The sequence below is a fragment of the Marmota flaviventris genome, chromosome 9 (assembly GCF_047511675.1).
Source record: "Marmota flaviventris isolate mMarFla1 chromosome 9, mMarFla1.hap1, whole genome shotgun sequence".
Taxonomy (NCBI): Eukaryota; Metazoa; Chordata; class Mammalia; order Rodentia; family Sciuridae; genus Marmota; species Marmota flaviventris.
In genome coordinates, this window is record NC_092506.1 from 97,746,726 (window position 1) to 97,765,491 (window position 18,766).

At 40.9% G+C, this 18,766-nt stretch overlaps 1 protein-coding gene across 3 annotated transcripts in view; it reads left to right on the plus strand.

Annotated features, from left to right (window-relative positions):
- Nucleotides 1–420: 420 nt before the first annotated feature.
- Nucleotides 421–18,766, plus strand: part of Ncam1 (neural cell adhesion molecule 1) — a 295,967-nt gene continuing 277,621 nt past the window's right edge. For all 3 annotated transcript variants that reach the window (XM_071616709.1, XM_071616710.1, XM_071616711.1), the window contains exon 1: nucleotides 421–639. In XM_071616709.1, coding sequence (XP_071472810.1) covers nucleotides 588–639 — 52 coding nt within the window. In that variant the 5' untranslated portion in view covers nucleotides 421–587. The remainder of the gene's footprint in view (nucleotides 640–18,766) is intronic.

Sequence of the window (18,766 nt, forward strand, 5' to 3'; positions counted from 1 at the left end):
AAATCATCCAAGATTTTGTTCTTGTTTTTACTAGTTATTAAAATATCCAAAATCTTGATTAAGAAAGACATGGTGGCAGGAGGGACCGTGAAAGCTTGAGGGGAAAGTGTGAAAAGAAGAAATCCCAGCTCTGCCAGGGAGACTGCATGTGAAAGAGCCCGGCTCCCTCGGTAGCTCCAGGCCGCGTTTTGCAGGCGGCTGCATCTGCCTCCCCTGTCTCTTTTACCTCCTTGATGTTCGGCACTATTTGTGGCCGGCGTGGTGGAAGGACACAGTGAGGTTCTCACCCCCGCCCCCCGCCCCCCGCTCCCCGCTCCCATCCCCAGTTCCATCAAAGCGAACCCGGGCCAGCGCAAGGATCTCCGAGTTGCGAGTGTGCTGAGGCTGGGACTGTCACTCATTCTCCGATCAGCGCGTGAACGCAGCTCGGCAGCCGCTGGCAGGAAACAATTCTGCAAAAATAATCATACTCAGCCTGGCAATTGTCTGCCCCTAGGTCTGTTGCTCTGCCGCCGTCCACACTCGCTGCAAGGGGGGGCCACAGAATTTATCGCGGCAAGAACATCACTCCCAGCCAGCAGATTACAATGCTGCAAACTAAGGATCTCATCTGGACTTTGTTTTTCCTGGGAACTGCAGGTACATTTTTTTGTTGTTAATTCTCAATCTGATTTGCTAATTGTCCCTTCCACCTACGCCTCCCACGAGGAACACTGTTATTTTGGGTGGCTTTATGTGGAACGCTAAGACGGGTCATTTTCGTTGGGCTGAGAAAGGAGTGCGTCGCCCTTGCTGCCCAGCCGAACCCCGCGCCCTCCCGGGTTGCGCTGGACCGGGGCTGCTTCCCCGCGCCGCGAGCGCTCCGTGCCCCTCCTGCGCGCCCGTCCTTCCCACTTTGTGTGCGGGCGGCGATAGGAGAGGGCTGGTCGGCTCCCGGGGACGCTGCGGCCGCGCTGGCGATGGGCAGCGCTCCTTCCCTGAAGGCGGGCAGCGGGGCGGGGGATGCCGCGGTTCGGGTGGTGCCTCCGTACAGCCTCGCATTCCGCGAGGAAGGGGCTTGTCAGCCCCGGCTCCAGGAAGAGTGAACAATAAGGCCGGGACAGTCACCCCTAATCGTTATTTCCCCGGGTGTAATAAAGTGGGACTCGCTGTCTTCGCCCCACCTCCCTGGGCCGAATAACGGTTTGTAAAATGGGGCGAAATGGGCAGAATCGCAGGGCTGTGTGGCCGTTGTTGCACCCCCGTCCATATGACGTTAGTTTTTCATTTGCCAAATTGCTGGTTAGTTGCAAAGCCTGCCCTCGGCCGGGAGCACGGAGGGATGGGAGGGTCGAGCGCCGCGTTTTGACAGGAGGAAGTGCAGAGGGGCGGAGGGCGAGGAGGGCGTGATCTGGACTGCCTGATGTGTGTGTGCGCGCGTGTGCCTTTACACGCACCGCGAACCCAGTTTTGCACGGTGCCAGAGAAGAATGGCAGGTAGCCGCCCGAAACACCTCGCCCCAGTCTCCTTTCTTTGGGCGAGGTTCCTGATCCTGGCAAAGTGCGAACAATAGGGAGCTGGGAGGAAGACTGTAGGGACGTTGCCGCGGGTAGCGGGGGCTGTGCCGCCGCCCAGAGAACCTAAGCAGCCGGGAGGGAGGCGCATTTCATTTTGACTATTTCCATCTCGGCCTCCCTGAAAAATTCTTCTGTGCGTACCCACCCTCCCGTCCAGCTGCTCCCCCACCCCACCCAAGGATTTGCGCTTTGGCGCTGACACACGGGAGGGGACGAAGAAAAGGAGCTGGGGCCGCAGAGGGTTGGGTGGGTTGGGCGGACAGTCGGTGAGGAACGTGTGCTGGAAAGCGCCGGCGGAAAGCCGGGCGGCGGGGGTAGTGCTTCGCAAACACCGCTGCCAGGTGCCGCTGTACCTGCCCTGGAGGGCAGAGCCCCGGTGGAGAAGCGCGCGGGGCGGGCCGGGGAGCACCCAGCGTCCCCCGCCGCAGGCGGCACCGGAGCAGCGGCGGCCGCCGCCTCCAGCCAACTCGGGTCCCTCCCATGACGACCAATCAGAGCTAGGCTGGCTGGGCGGGAAGCCGCGAGAGGCTTTTATTGCGGCGCGGGTGGCGGCCTGAACTGCCAGGACCGTCTCCGGTGTTCCAGCCTAACGGTTTCGCTAGCCCCCGGCCGGGAGAGACCCCGCCCTGAGGCCGTGCCCCGCCTGCCCGACAATTTCTGAGGAAATAAAATGGAGACTGGGTGGTCACCGGGCGGTCTCAGTCCCGTACGCCGGTGCGCACCCACTCTCGCCTCTTTTACGCCGACTTGGAACATCCTCGCGCTCCCTCCAGCTCACACCCTCTCGCGGTGGTGTCCTGGCCCCAGCGCGACGCCTGGGAGGTCCGCAGGGAGCCGACTAGGAGCTGTGGCCAGGCTCACCAACGCGCGTGCGCTGACCCACTAGTCGCGGGCCGGGGGCTAGACTGGAGGCGAGGCTAGGGACAGGGCAGGGCAGGGCGGGGCGGGGCAGGGCGGGGCCGAGCCTTGGCTAGGAGCTTGGGCTGGGTCCCTGTGGCCACCTGGCTGAGGCCTCCGGGGGCTTGCCCTACTCGTTTGCGCCGGTGGGTCTCTATGACCAGACCTCTCCAGGTGGGGTGGGGTGTAGATGGCGAGGTGTATGTTTTTGAGATCTCCTCGCCTCTGGGTGGGAACGTGACAATGGAGACCTGATCTTCATTGCGCCTTTTGGGGGATCGCCGGACCATCGTCTTCATCATCGAGATGGGTGTAACCCTCAGTATTTAGATCCCATGGGAGTTACAGGCGGCTAGCTATACGCCCAGGGAATCCACCTCGGGATGTTGGTGGATGCTCAGGCAAGGGTGGCATTCTAACCAATGTTCCCTGAAATGAAAACGTTCTCTTTCCTGGACCATGCGGATGGGAAGAAGGCAGAATGTAAAAAACATAGGGGGCTGCTTAACAAAAGAAACAAGTTGAATGGTTAGTTTTACGAAGAGAAATGATTTTCCATTGGAGTATTGTTTCTACCATAGTTTTAAAAAATCCAGAAAATTCAAGTCAAAGAGTCAGGATGAAAACGAAAACAATATAACACACACACATGCACACACGCACACACGCACACAAGTATATTCTTTTTCTTATTTGTCCTCAAATGCTGTAGCATCTCCAGAGACAATGGTGATTGTCCATGCATATGACAATTTAGATACAAGGTGTACTAACCTCAGTACATCAAATGAGTCAGGTCACTGTTTCTCATGTTTGATGTCTTCTGCTTGGGAATAAAGTGAAAGGATGTGGAATTATATAGTAAATTTTGTGTCTATTCTAGCAGCACTTTTGGATGTTGTGTGGAAAAATTGTTTGCTTGAATAACCTGGAATGGCTGAGTCACATGATTACTTGGTAATTTTACAATATGCCAGTTTAACCTGCAAAAGTCAAGGAATGGATAGGACTTTAAAAGAAAAAAAAACAAACAAGATAGCACCAGAGTAAGAACAAAGAGCACCTTTGCTACATTATGAAAGGTGATGTACATATAAAGTACATTTAATATCCTTTGTTAAATGAATTAAGATGAATTTCAGCAAAGTTTGCTGGGAGTAGTTACTGAGAGTTGCATTTTTTAGTAGATTTAATGTGTTTCTTTGAACAGAACTTAACTGACAATGACAAAACTGTAACAATTCTATCCAAAATCCAAAAAAAAAATCCCTAAACATTATATTCTTAAGATAAATATTGGCATATTTTAAAATATTGAAATTAGTTTGGAATCCATTTAAAACACAGCAGAGTTAAAAAATGGGGAATAAAAAAAGACATTGTAGAGGGGTGGCCTGTCATTTACTCAAGTTTTATTTACTGTTCCCATTACAAAGAAGATACTACAGAATTCTGGCTAAGGTTTCATTAATGTGCTTTTTTTTTTTCTTTTTGTTTTCTGAAGATTGAACCCAGGGGCATTTTACCAGTGAGCTAAGTCCCCAGCCCCCTTTTTATTTTTATTTTTTGAGATGGTTACTGCTTAGGGTATCATCAAATTGCTTTGGACCTTCCTTGCTAAGTTGCTGAGGCTGGCCTTGAACTTGTGATTCTCCTGCCTAAGCCTCCCAAACTGCTGGGATTACAGGTGTGCACCACTGTGCCTAGCAGTTTTCGTTAGTCTAATACTTTTAGTACTCCCTTCCTCTCTCCTCAATTGATTGCACTTGATGACTATTTTTCTGAATACCTTTACTGGGACTTAAAAAAAAATAACATTGGAATAGAACAAAATGACACGATCTATCTTTCTTGCAGTGATAGAACTTCCTCCATTTGTTCTTATGCCAATTAATTAGCCTTGGAGTTTGTTGATTTAATTGGTAACTAGTTCCTTGAGCTTGATAGTTCAAGGATTAAGGGAGTAATTGACACACACACAAAGAAAGCTCATATAAAAAAAAAAAAACATGGTGTGGTGTGTTATTTGCAAGGGATGTGGGTGTTTACCTCAGGCAGAAAGCAAGCAGAGGAAGCAGTAAGTCACAGGGAGCCCCCACATCCCAAGAGTTTGCATAGCTTTTCTCTTTGGAACCCTTTGTATCATTAATTAAATTCCTTAGATAGATAGCATGTAATTTAATGTAAAGAGTCTGTATCTGTATTTTTCTGGTCATAGGGAACAATTCTTAATATGTAGGTCTGGGGTTGTGGCTCAATGGTAGAGTGCTGGCCTAGCACACGTGAGGCTCTGGGTTTGATCCTTAGCACCACATAAAAATGAAATAAAGATATTGTGTCCACCTACAACTAAAAAATAAAATATAAATAAATAGCACCATTTTGTCATTTAAAAACTGATCTTTAGACATGACAGAGGATTTTGTTAGCCCCAGAACTCTGTTTCTTAAATTCTAGACAGCATTTTGTAAACTTTACATTGCTTGAAATATGGACTTTGGGATTTCTGGTGCAACCAGATTTAATTTTTTAAGACAGTCAAACCTCTCTTTAATATTAGTTTGATGAATTCCCCATATTTACATCATCAGTGTTAAAGACTGTGGCCACTCTCCAGGCTGAAAGTAGCTTCAATGCCACTGGCAGACCTCCAAAGGTATTTTACAATCCTTCCTGACTTCCTGTAAAATGAGTGATTGACTACCTGTTGCTAAAGAACAATTAGAACTTCCCCTGATGATCTTGGGTTTGTGGTGATGGAGACCAGAACCAATTGGCAGGGAGGGGAGGGCAGGGGCTGCACCTGTCCCCATCTGTCTACTGGGAACAGAGGAGACAAAAACATTTAAAAGGGGCTCTCCTGTGCTTTTGAAAGATGAAATTTTAGAAGTTTCATGGTGTTAAGATAAATATTTTAGTGTAAGTTCTATAAATAATAATTCTTCAAATTAGCAAATATATAGACTAAGGAATGCCTGGAACTTTTAGAAGAAGAAATAGCTGCAAATTACAAATCAAGTTTTGCTTATCTTAAAACTGGGTAACAAATTAAATAAGATTGGAAACACTGGTCATTTGGCTGTATAAAATAATAGTTGTTTGAGCTTTGAAGCAAAAAGACTAAAATTGAGATATACCTTTGGTTAAAAGGAAGAATTCTGAGTAAAATTCAGCTGAGAATTGTATATGTTTCTTAACTTGTTCAACAGGTCTGTCAGCAATATTGTAAGAGGCAGCCTCTTAGGGAGGGTGAAATGACCAAAGGCCTCTTTGCTTAATGATTCATTTTCTGGAAGGGTCCAGGCTTTTTAATATTTAAACCATTTTAGTAAAATTGTTTTCAATAATCTGAGTAGATATATTTACTACTGTAGGACATTGGAATGTGAAGGTCATAGTCCTGTCACCCTTGGCCCCTTATGTTATTGATTCCTGGTGCCAAACCTTCAAACCATTTGCTGATGTAAAGGGATGTAAATTATCTGGCGTTGGCAGTGGTGCCATTATGCCTTTCATTTCATGTTGTTGAAATACCGTCCCTCGCTGCAGATGCTCATTAGGAACATTACCTTTTGATGTTGGTCTGGGTGCCAAATGGCAGCCTTTCAGGCAGTCTCAATACATTATACTTAAAACACTCTTAGGCCACTGAGTTAACTGATTTTCAGTTAGGTGGACACACTTTCCCTGCCTGCAGTATTAATTTAGCTTCTGAGCAATCAGAAACTAAAAAAGCCCTGCCCCAAAGAATCTCTCTCTATATATGTGTTTTTGCAAAAGAGAAAGTTTTAATGAACCCTATATGTATCCTTTTCCTTCCACATACATGTAATACTTTCTTGCATTCAAAGATTGCATGGCAGATGTGGCTCAGAAGCCTTCTGTATAACCTGTGTTTCACTATGTACTCTGAGTATTTTTGATTTGTAGCCACAAACACAGCAATATCTGGGTTCCCCTTTTTCTGTTGTGTGTCATTCCTGAGATAATGCATAAAAAGCCTTTTGTTACATATCAGTCTCTTCTTTTGGTATCTGATTACCTCATCATTTAGGAATATTCATAGTAATGTCACACTGTTCGAGATTGTGTTACAACATTAGATATTCTCTTAAATAGTTGATCACATATGTTTATTGAGTGCCAGCTTTTAATCATCAGCTCTGTGGGGAGTTACAAAGGAGTGAGATGACATAATTTCTGCTGTCAGGGAACCCTGGGAATAGACAAGCCTGGAGATTAGGAGAGGCATACAATCCTAGAATGAAGCCCCAGCTCTACCCCTCATCCTGGACAAGTTATTCTCCAAGTTTCAGTTTCCTCTTCTGTGCAATGGGAAGATCAGTAATGCCTGCTTGGGAATATTTTTGAGCTCACAAGACTTCAATGCATGTAAGCTATTGTTTATTAGAGAGGAAGAAGGATATATATGGACCAAGAAAAATATTTAGACATAGTGCTCTTATTTTAGAATGATTTTAAAAAGGGTATTATGAGACATGATTTATTCAGTGATTAGTACCACATTTAAAAAAAAATGATTACTAAATGTGCCTGCACTGTCATGTTGGCTGTAAATACTTTACAGGGAAAAGTGGTTTGATTATAAGATTGAGAGCTAGTAGTAAAAGGATAGATCTAAGTTTATAGGGCCTGAAGTGCATACAATTTTGAGGACCCTCTTTAAGGAAAACACAAAACTCTCTTGCTTGGACAAAAGCATAGAAAACACAGGATCACAAGAGCACATTGCCAGGTTTCCTTCTCCAGAGCCTTGGAAGGAGCCTGCACAATTCAGGACCCTGAGGAGGCCTAGCTCTGCTATAGCCACTGTGCTTTGGTCTTAGATCAACTTGCTTTGAGCTCACATGACTTCAATGCATGTAAGCTATTGTTTATTAGAGAGGAAGAATACCCTTTTAAAAATCATAATAGCCTCTTAAAAATCATTCTAAAATAAAAGCACTATGTCTAAATATTTTTCTTGATCCATATACATATGGCAAATTGTTCCAGTTTGTTAAGCCTGTGGCTCATAATAATTGTGTAATGCTTGGGAGATCATAATCGTATATGGAAATCAAAGTTACTTTTTAAAAGAAGCTTTTTGACCTTTGTTTTTCAGAAAATCTTAAGTGAGATCTGAGGTGTTCTGCTGTGTCTCACTGCTGATATTTTGCAAATGACTAACTGGAATAAAATAGAATAATTGCTATTATTATTCAAATGAGTCAGACACAGTGCCCCACTGGTTGGGCAGGAAGTGGTTTTGCCAACTAAAGGCATGAGATATTAGAGAGGAGAATGAATATTTTGGTTTAGGTATTAGCATCCATCATCCATGTTTTCATGGAACTTTCAGTGGGGAGAAAGACAAACATTCAATAAGTAACATACACATTTATAATTACATGGTCTCAAATCTAAGGAAGGGAACAGTGTGTCCTGAGAGTTTGTGAGGGGGAAATCTACTTTTGATTGGGTTGGGGAGGGAGGGGAGGAGGCGGCATTTAAACCACTGTGTCAAATAGGAAGGACAGATGGTATTCCTGTTTTAAGTCACGATTGACTACTTAATTCAACAAACATTGAATGACAGCAGGCATTCCTAAATTCTTTCATTCAAAAAACCTTCCTGAAGTCTTGAGAAAGTTGAATAGTTTCAAGAATAGTGCTGGTTTTCAGATTATAAAGTCCATGCCTCTAGAGCTTTCCAGGTGGGGAGAGAGACATACTTATAGAGACATGGCTTAAATGCTATTGGATCACAAGGAAGGAAGCAGTTAATTCTACTTGGGACTCCAGTGAGCTGGGTCTGGGGGATGCCTTCACTAGATGGAGCAGGAAGAAGGGATGATTCATGCAGTGACAACAGCCAGAGCAGAATGTGTGCAGTTTGGTTTGGGGGACAGGATGGGGGTTCTTAGAGAGAAATGATCTGAGATTAGGAGAAGATTCTATTAGGCCCAATATTGTTAGGTCTTGAACTGGATACAGGCTGAGAAAGGTGAAGTGACACTGGTAGGTGGGGCTGGGACCATAACTGACATTAGTTGGCTGTCTTTCATCCTTTTCTAAAGTCAGGGCAACTTGAATAACATCTAGCATCGAAAACATGCCAACAAATGCTTGTTCCTGTGGCCTCTGACCTAACTTGAGTCTGATCTAAACAAGGATGTGACCTGCTGGAGGAATGACACATCCAAGGCTTTGGAGTCCGACAGGTCTGGACTAACCATACAGACATTTGGCAAGCTGGTGAGCTCCTGGGTCAGCTTTCCCTTCTGTGGCCCCCACGTTCCATTGTGGGTTTTGGTGAACTTGAATGAAATCACATATGTAAAGCAGGTAAACAGGTACTCCATAGGTATCTAGTTAAAAAGTTCATCTTGAACAAAGATTTTATTTGAAATACTTGTTATAAAGTATACTGTGAATATGATGTGTGAAGTTCTGAGCTTCAGACTGAGGGGTAAAACAAAGTAAATTTAAGAACACTGTACTGGTCTTGCAAAACCTTTCAGATGGGAGAAAACATTGTTTCAACAGCTAAGAAATCATGAAAGGTTCTATACCAATAAGGGCCTAAATGAAGAGCAGACAACAATTGTGAGACATGATTAGCGAGGCAGAAATTACATGATGCATGACCTTGGTTGGTTTTAATGTCTGAAAAAGGTGTAGAGGAGAGAAATCTTGATCTGGTCCTTCAGGCTAAGGAAGACCTGTTTGCCCATAGAAAGAGATGGGTCTGGCTAAAGAATTTCTATCAATTAAATGCTGGTATTGGGGGAAGATTATATTAAAATCATAAATGCTAGGCAAAAGACAGTGTTGCTGGTAGAGATGTTGAGAAATCACTTTTGAAAATGTTTAAGGGAATAGTTAGTGGTAGCCATTGAACATGTGCTGTGCTACTCTGTCAGGTTAACTGGGAATTAGTAGAGATGGGAATAGGAGCAGTTGGTAGAGATCATTGCTGGGGAATTTTGGCTTTATGAAGCATTCATTATAGTGGCTGGACAGAATAAAGGGTCCGTGAAAAAGGTCTTTTGTTGTATGAAAGATGAAGAAGAGAATGGAGACTTAGAGGCGGAGGCAAAGAAAAGCCAGGTAGAGCTGGCTCAGGGGCCAGCAAGGTCCAAAGAGAATACTTTGCTTTATGTAATAAGAAGACTTGTATGTGGGGAAGGGAAATCGTTGGGCTTAGATGTAAAAGATCTGGGTTTAAAATTTGGCTCTTGTTAGGATTTGGATGTGAGGTGCCCCCTAGAAGCTCATGTACAAGACAATGCAAGAAGGTTTGGAGGAGAAATGATTGGGTTACAGCCTAGCCCTAATCAGTGAATTAATCCCTAGTGGGATTAATTGAGTGGTGAATGGAGGCAGGTGGCTGGAGGAAGTGGTTCATTTGGGTAATGGCCATGGGGTGTATATTTGAATCTGGCTAGTGGGGGGTCTCTCTCTCTTTGCTGCTTGATCTTTACGTAGGTCGACCTATTTCCCTTTGCCACACTCTTCCACCATGACCAGGATGTTCTGCCTCACCTGGAGCCCTAAGGAATGGAGTCAGCCTTCTATGGACTTCTGAAATCTGAGCCCTCAAATAAAGTTTTCCCTCCTCTATAATTGTTCTGGACAGGTCTTTTTGTCATAGCAGTAAAAAAGCTGACTAAAACAGCTCTGCTACTAACTACCTAAATAAACTTATAGAACTTGCAGTAATTTCCTGATTTGAATAGAAGAATGAGATTAGAAAATGTGAGAAATGAATCACAAATGAAAATGTTACAACTCTACCCTTTATCAGTAGACATGTACCTGAAGAGTTTGATAAAAATCTAATTTTATATACCAGAAGAGCTTGTTAGAAAGAAACCCAACTGTGATTTGTTTTACAAAGGAGATAATTTTGCAAAGAAACAGTTGTAATGACTTTGGAGAAGGATAAAATGGGCACAGCTGAGATGTTAGAGATGACAAATTAACAAGCAAGAGTGTATGATAGATCCAAAATGGTAGATGACTGAGAAAAGATTTTTTTTTTTAAGTTGCAAACTTACGGGATTGAAATAATCATGGTTCTATCAATATCCCGGGAAAATTAAGGGAAAAAAAAACAGGTTTTAGAAGAAGTTTGGGCATTGGGCATCCTAATATCTTAATTGATGGATTAGTATTTTCCAAACTGTGGGTGGTAAAATCTCTTTACCTGGACTCCATAAAGTTTAAAAAAGAAGAAAGGCATGGAGAGATGAGGGAGGAATAGAATGGAATGGAATGGAACGGAATAGAAAATAAGGTATATCTTACATAGTGAGGGTAAATATGTATTTAGTTCAGGTGTGTGCACGTGTATGTGCAATACGTGACTGGTCTAGAGACTTTGACAGCTACTGTCACAGAAGAAAGAGTATAGGCCAGGTAAGAAGATGAAGTAATCTGTTGTAGAGAGAGTGCGTTAGAAGATATAGGGTAGAGACTTAATAGATTTGAGGGAAGGTGAGAAGAAATGACAGTAAATAAACCTCTCAAGCAACCTAGCAGCCTGTTAGCTGCCAGATATAATACTGGGGAATGGTATTGGCTAAATTATGTTTTTAATATGATGTGCATGTGTGAATTAGTAATGGTGAATTCCACTACTATGTGAAATTGCAATGCAACAATCAAAAAAGAAGAAGAAGGAGAAGGAGAGGAGAAGGAGAAGGAGAAGAAGGGGAGGAAAAAGAAAGCAAGCAAAACCAATAACAACAATAACAAAATTCAAAAGAATACTCTAAATTTGAAACCTTGACCTCAGAGAGCTTACTGTGCGTTTGGAAAGAAAAAGAGAGCTAGGAATATCGTGTCAACATCTTCAGCAAAATAGGTGGCACCTAAAACTTCTTTGGCAGACTGAAGATTGCCTGGGAAGCAAGAGTGGCTGGAGAACTCCCCTCATCTAAATGAGAGCTGGAGACTTTGAAGGAAGGATTCAGTTCTGCAAGAGGAGGGGAGGGTGTGTTGCCAGAGGTGACTGGAGGGAGTCCAGCTAGTGGATCAAGAAGACAATTCTACATTTTTATATTCTTTCACTGGAGAGAAAGCACCATGAATTGTAATTCATACCCAGAAATACTTGTGTTGCAGTTTTTATGTAGCTTCAATATGGCATCTACAATTAATACTAAACGAATGGAGGGCACAGAACTTAGTGGTGTGAACACCAAGATTAGAAAACTGTAGTAATGTGAAATGGAAAAAAAAAAATCTGGGAACAAATACTATATTTAGGTATAACCCCAGTTTTGCTTAGAAACACTTTTCACTTATCCTTCATCAAGATGGGAAGACAATAGGTTACATTTTATGTTGCATTAGTTTCCTATAATGAGAATAAATTGCTTTATATTCAGTTGTACAACAAATCGTGCAGAAAAAGAGATCAGCAGTACTTCCGTGGTAAAGAGTACAGGGAAGGTGAGCATCAGTGGAAACTCTCCATTAGTTTCAGAGGAGCTCAGTGACCTTAAACAGATTTCAGTTCTGTTGTGAAATTCAAGTTCTTCAGAGTCAAAGGCTGAGGAAGAGTTGATCCAGGACAAAAAAGGAAGGACAGAAGAGGTTGCTGCATGGGCTGAAATGCTGAGGGCTATCTGGACTTATTTAACTGTGCACCAAGAGAAGAGCCAGAGAGGGGCAAGGTGGCCAGCGGCCTTCAAGGACAACTGGAGGAATTCGTGTGTTAGGAACTTAATAAAGTTAGGATTTTTTTCTGCAGCGATTTCATCTATCATGCAAGAGGGTAATTTTTAGATACAGTTTTCTCTTCTTGCACCAGTGCCTCATGATATTCAGACTTTATTTCTATAACTTTAGAAAATCTTTCTGTGTATAACAGTCTTTGGATGCTTATGCTTGTCACAGATTGAATGTATTGTTTTTATGAGGTCAGCAAAGGAGTGGAAAGGGTTCTGATTGACTACTTTTTCTAGTGTTCTTTTATACATATTTCGTTTGGGGGTGTCCACTGTTTGCATGAGGTGCTGCCAATCACTAGTTAAGCTGAAATTGCTCTGTGACAATTGGATTTAGGATGCAACCTGGAAGCCATAAAGATATTATGCCATGGGCACAAGAAGATGTATATCCAATGATTTTGAATTATCTTTCTTAATTTAGTATCTCCTTTTGGCATTACAGGGGCAGTGCATATTGTAGGGTGTATTCTAGGGGCCGTTGGTATCAAAAACCTGCATTCTGGACCATGGCTCCTTTGATTTCCATGTCCTTGAGCCAATTATTTAATCTCTCCAACACTCAGTTTGTTTATCTGTGAAACAGGGATAATAATACCCATTTAATAGAGTTATTGTGAGGTCAAAATGAAGTAATTTATACAATTAACTGACACATAGAGAACTCAGTAATCTTTTCCCATTTCTTTTTTGTTGTTGTTGTTAAAGTTCACAGTGAAGGGATATACAATTACTGTTGGATTTAAGTATTGACTATAATTAGAATCACATTTCCCCATTTATTTTTCATTTTCTATGAGTTCGGGATCATAATGAGTTACAGTTGAATTAGAAATGTATGGTTGATTGCTTAGTTTTTACCTCCTGTGAAAGCAAAGTCTAGTAGATCTTGATCTTTGAGAAAAGTAGAATTTTAAAAATCAAATTGGGGCTGGGCGTGGTGGTCACACCTGTAATCCCAGGATTATGGAAACTGAGGCAGGAGGATACCAAATTCAAGGCCAGCCTCAGTGATTTAGTGAGGCCCTAGTCAACTTAGCTAGACCCTGCCTTAAAATAAAAAAAATAAAAAGGACTGAGGATGTAGCTCAGTGGTAAAATACCTCTAATTTCAATCTCTAGTACCGAAAAAGAAATTAAATTGGTTTATATAGATTTTACTTTCTTTTTGCATGGGGTTAACATTAAACTTGTCCATTAGCTGCAATGGTGGAGTCACAAAATTTAGGATATTTAAATACAGGTTTGTTGCTAAAGTTCTTATTGGTGATACTTCATTAATCTGAAAATCATTTATCTGGTAACTTTTAATTTGTTGGAACATTAAGAATCAAGAAGTAGGAAAACAAACCTCTGAATAACCAAAAGAGATATCCTAATGTCCGTGCATTGAATTGTATGCACTTGACTCATGTAGAAGTCCTTAAACCTTTATTCAAAAGGAGTCCCTCTAGACTTAATTTCATATTTTCTGCCACACTTATAAAGACCCTTAGATTTGGATTAGAATCGAGATAACATGCCTGCCAGGTACAGGTACACTGCCAGTAAGGAGGCATAGTAACCTGAATAAAGAAAGGATGGGAAAACTACGAAGAGCAGATTCCAGATTACTAAAAACATTTCAGTCATAGCCATTAGTGTTTGGTTAAGAATGAGGCAGTTTTATGTCACAAAATGCTGAAGGAATGCCTATAGCAGAGTGCAGTATAAATTGAAGGTGTCCACCATTAAATCTCCTTTGGAAGAACCAACTGTGGCTCATTTCAAGGAGCAGGTAACAGTGACATGGATTCAATTGTTACACATCTGTTTTCTGTGTTCAGTGGTGTGAGGTATCAAAGGAGGAGTGGTATCAAGTGATATCAGGGAGTTTCCTCATAGGTGGAGAGATGGAGCAAACACAAACCTAGGTACTGCTGTCTGCACCAACTGCAAGTTGGAATAAGGAGAGGTAATGCAATTAGTGCTGCTCACTCACCACACATTATAATCCCAGAAGATTTCGGACAAATGGGGTTTTATATTTCATCTTCTAGAGTCATCTTGTTGTCTACAGTTTCTAAGTTTGGTTGGTAGTCCTTAGCTATTTACTTGCCCCTAAGAGCAGGAGAGCCAATTTCTTTCTTCTAAGTTACAGTAAGTATATCTTGAGATTAAAAATCCTAACTACTCAAGTAATTGGAGTTAGTTGTTATTCTTCCCTTCTTTATTGAATTTGATTTTTATTTTAGCAAAATGATATATCTACGTTGCCTAAAAACTAAGACTCTTAATAAAAATCATTAGTCCCCTGCCCAAACTCTTCTGTCCTTCTTTAACCCTTCTTACTCCTCCACCTCTGATTTTGACTCCCCTGAAGCAACCACTTTCTACTCATTTAGTTGTTCTACATTTTACCTCCATATTTATACTTTATTAATTCTTCATTTTTAGGTATTATTTATTGCCTTTTTTCCCTTATGAAGACAGTGCTTTTATATAACTTCTAAGACCCTCCTACATTTTTTAACCCCTGGCTTCCTAATATAACTATTTTTGGTTAAACCAATATTTAATGTTTATGTTATTATGACCACATAAATGTTATTCACAGCTGAGCCATCAGCGATTCTATGATTTCACTCCCTTTCCTGTACAACTTTCTGTCTTTCCTGGGGTTTGTAATGGCCTCCATTTTCCTTTGCTTATTTTTCTACATACTGCCACTGATTATCTTCAGGTTTTCAGACTGAAGTATAAATTTCCCCTTAAAATTTTCAAACATGATTGTTTCCTTTTTTCTCCTGGGGATACATATTCTGGACCTTACGCTTCTTCTTCACTTCATCTACACTGTTGGCTTTGTAGGCTTGTTATAGCTAACTTATATTTGCCTGGCGTATATTTCTCTAGATTGGAAATTATTTTTCCAAAGAATTTTGAAGGCATTGCTGCTCCATACTTTATAGCTTTCTGTTGCAGTGGCCAAGTCCAGTGCCATCCTAATTCCTGATACTCCTGACACTTGTTTAATGACTCCACTGGAATATTTTAAGATATTCTGTCTACAGTGTTCTGAAACTTCTCAGTAATGTGCTTTCATGTCTGTCTGTTTTTATTTATTGGAGTGGGTTCTCTGTGGAACATTTTAGTTTGAAAATGTATGTCCTTCAAGTGTTGAGTAACATATATTACTTATTTGGTATTTTTCTACCTTTGTTTTATCCTGTTCTTTCTGGCATTGTCTTTCAGAAGTTGGAGTGACCATCTCATTTTTTCCTTCCCTTCTCATCATATTGTTCATTTCTTTGTTTCCTTCCCCCTGCTTTCTGAGACATGTTGTTAGCTTTTTTCTTTTTTTTTTCTGTTGAATTTTCTATTTTGCTAACATTTGAAAATTCTACGGATGCTTTTTTTGTCCTCTGAATGTCTCGTGTAGTAGCCTCATTTCTTTCTTGATGCACTATCTTTTATGTTGCTGAGGATCTTAGAAATTTCCTTTGCTTCTTGTGTTGTCTCTTTCCCCCTTCGAGTTCCTCTTTATTATGTTTTAGTATCTCCTTTCCTGTTTCATACTGTATCTTTTTTTTTTTAGAAATTTTTGACATTTATTTTTTAGTTTTAGGCGGACACAACATCTTTGTTTGTATGTGGTCCTGAGGATCGAACCCGGGCTGCACGCATGCCAGGCGAGCGCGCTACCGCTTGAGCCACATCCCAGCCCCATACTGTATCATTTTATTGCTCAAATTCTAATGATCCTTGACTGCCTATTAGTGATTAGAGTGAGACTCTGCAAAGTTATAGAAGATCTTTGTGAGTGTGCTTCACCTAGGGTGATTGTGCAGAGTATCTGGGATATTAAGTGGAAAGTGTCCACATCTACTCATTTGTACTTACATTTTCACTTGAGTGGGTCAATTTAAGAGAATTCAATATTTTGCAACCTGCAGGGCGTGAAGTTTGACTTTTTTCTCTGAGTGGGAGAAATAAATTGGGTATATTTTTTTTTCAGTAGTCAGGATTTCATTTACTTCCCCATATTTTCAGCAGAGCACATTTGCCTGCCTTCCATATTGCCTGTTGTTTCCTCTGGGTCAAATTCTGTAGTTATTAAAATTCCAGTCTTCTGGGATGGAGGGGAATGGGAGAAGAGGTGATACCTGGCCGTTACCTTCTTATAGCTTGCACTTGTGTGTGTGTGTGTGTGTGTGTGTGTGTACACTTGTGTGCTTGAAGTTAGTGGCAAGAGAGGGTGCATTAGCTTTAATTTCAGAGCTAACTGAGAACCCTTTGACAACCTGTCTCTTTCAGGGTTCATAATTGCTACAAGCCAAAGCAGACTTTTTGAAATCTTTTATCTCACACGTTTTAGTATAGAATTGTTGAGATCGAAAGAATCATGCAGAGTTCTTAAAGGAAGAGGTAAAAATACTCTAGGGGTGCATCAAAGGCAAAGATATAACAAGAGGAATGTCAAGGCAACTTCAAGGCATTGACAGTTCAAAGAGTTAAGGCCAGTCATAGATTTTTGAGGAACCTTTTCTGAACTTAAGAGCTCAGAAGATTCCAGGGTGGCCTGGGATTCCACACTTTTTGGATATAAAGTCAGGCTTGGCAGTGATGTGAACCAGAAGAAGAGCAATTTCGTGAGCATATTTGCAAATGGCAGTGTCCCAAATTTGTTGGGCAGCAGAAACATTTGCTTAATCCGGTATTCATGGAATACCTCCTGTGTTCCATCTAGTTGGTCTAGGAATTGGAGGTAAAAGGTGAATATCTTTTTTGGGGAAGAAGGTATTGGGGATTGAACTCAGGGGCACTCAACCACTGAGACACATCCCAGCCCTATTTCATATTTTATTTAGAGACAGGGTCTCAGTTGCTTAAAGCCTTACTGTTGCTGTGGCTGGCTTTGAGCTTGCATTTCTCCTGCCTCAGCCTCCTGAGCTGCTGGGATTACAGGTGTATGCCATTGCACCTGGCAAAAGGTGAATATTTTAAAGCAATATCATCCGTAGGTTTGTGAATAATTCTACAGCACATTCTAAACTGTTTTTTTGTTACATTTGTAATATGTATTCTAGTGGAATGATACCCAAGACAACCTTGAAAAAAATTTAAAAAAGATAACAAAAAATTATTTATTCCTTTCTTCAGATATGTTTTCCTTTGGTGTATGTAGCTTAAAGTTACTCAAAGCATGTTTAAAATTCAAAATTTTCATCAAAGAAAACATCTGTCATAATGAAGCAAGAAGAGACATTATGTGATCTTCTTTGAAGATAAGACATTGAAAAGTAAATCAGTTAACTGCCCTAGATTACAATTTGAGGTCATGTTGAGCTAAATTGGTTTTGGAGTCAGAATTCAAATTGTTGGTCAGACTCAATTAAGATAACTGTACATGAAGGCAGTCTATGTGATAAAAAGATTGTTTTTTTTTTGTTTGTATTTCTTTGTAACTAAGTTACATTCTAAGCATTATTTCTTAAGAGATAAACATTTCACATAGTAATTGACTGAGCTTGTTAAGAGTAGTTTTGTATATAAATCAGAAACCTGCATAATCAGTTATTGTTTGATTTTCTATAGATGTTTAGAATAGGTCCTTTTGAAGTCACTGGGAGGTAAATTAATATATTATGTGTTTGCTGTCCTGTGCAATATTAAGAGAATAGCTGTCACAAACAAACCTAAGACATTTAAATTATTTTATATACCCATAGTAATAAATGTATATTTGGAGCTATTTTAAGAAAACAAATTATAAATATGCATAATTATTTTAACAATTGATATATGTGTTCCTAAATAATAAATTATTTGTTTGTGATAAGACTCCATAATTTTAAACCCACTTAACTAGCACAACATGAGAGATTTAAAGTGATGACTTCATTATTAATTTAGTCTTCACTTTCATCTTTTTATTTTGATAGACTAAAACAAAGTAGTATTTTTATTTTTTATTCTAGGTTTCTTTATTTATCATTTAAATATACAAAGGAAGAAAATGACTTAAACTTACAGATGAATTTAGTAGTATTATGTATCTGATGCTATCTGGAGAATCCAGGTACTTTGATTTGTACTAGATGGATGCTGGAACTTCATGAAAGATTTGCTGATGCCCTTGAAATGATGCTAATGTCTGTCCTAGAGAAAAGTTAATGGAATACAGATGTTATTGACTGGTAATCATTTGTCCCTTATATGTATATATGTAACATATATTTATGTGTGTGTGTGTAAACAGTTTTTTAGGGGGGCATATTGGGGATTGAACTCAGGGGCATTTGACCACTGAGCCACATCCCCAGCCCAATTTTGAATTTTTGTTTTTTAGAGAAAGGGTCTCCCTGAGTTGCTTAGTACCTCGCTTTTGCTGAGGCTGTCTTTGAACTTGAGCTCCTCCTGCCTCAGCTTCACCAGCTACTGGGATTATAGGCATGCATCACCATGCCTGACTATATATAATATTTTGACTGAAATGCATTTTGAAGTATGTCATCCATATTCATATACAATCTTAGAACTATATCTACAGAGGTTTTGAAAAAAGGACATAAAAATCCAATTTACATTTT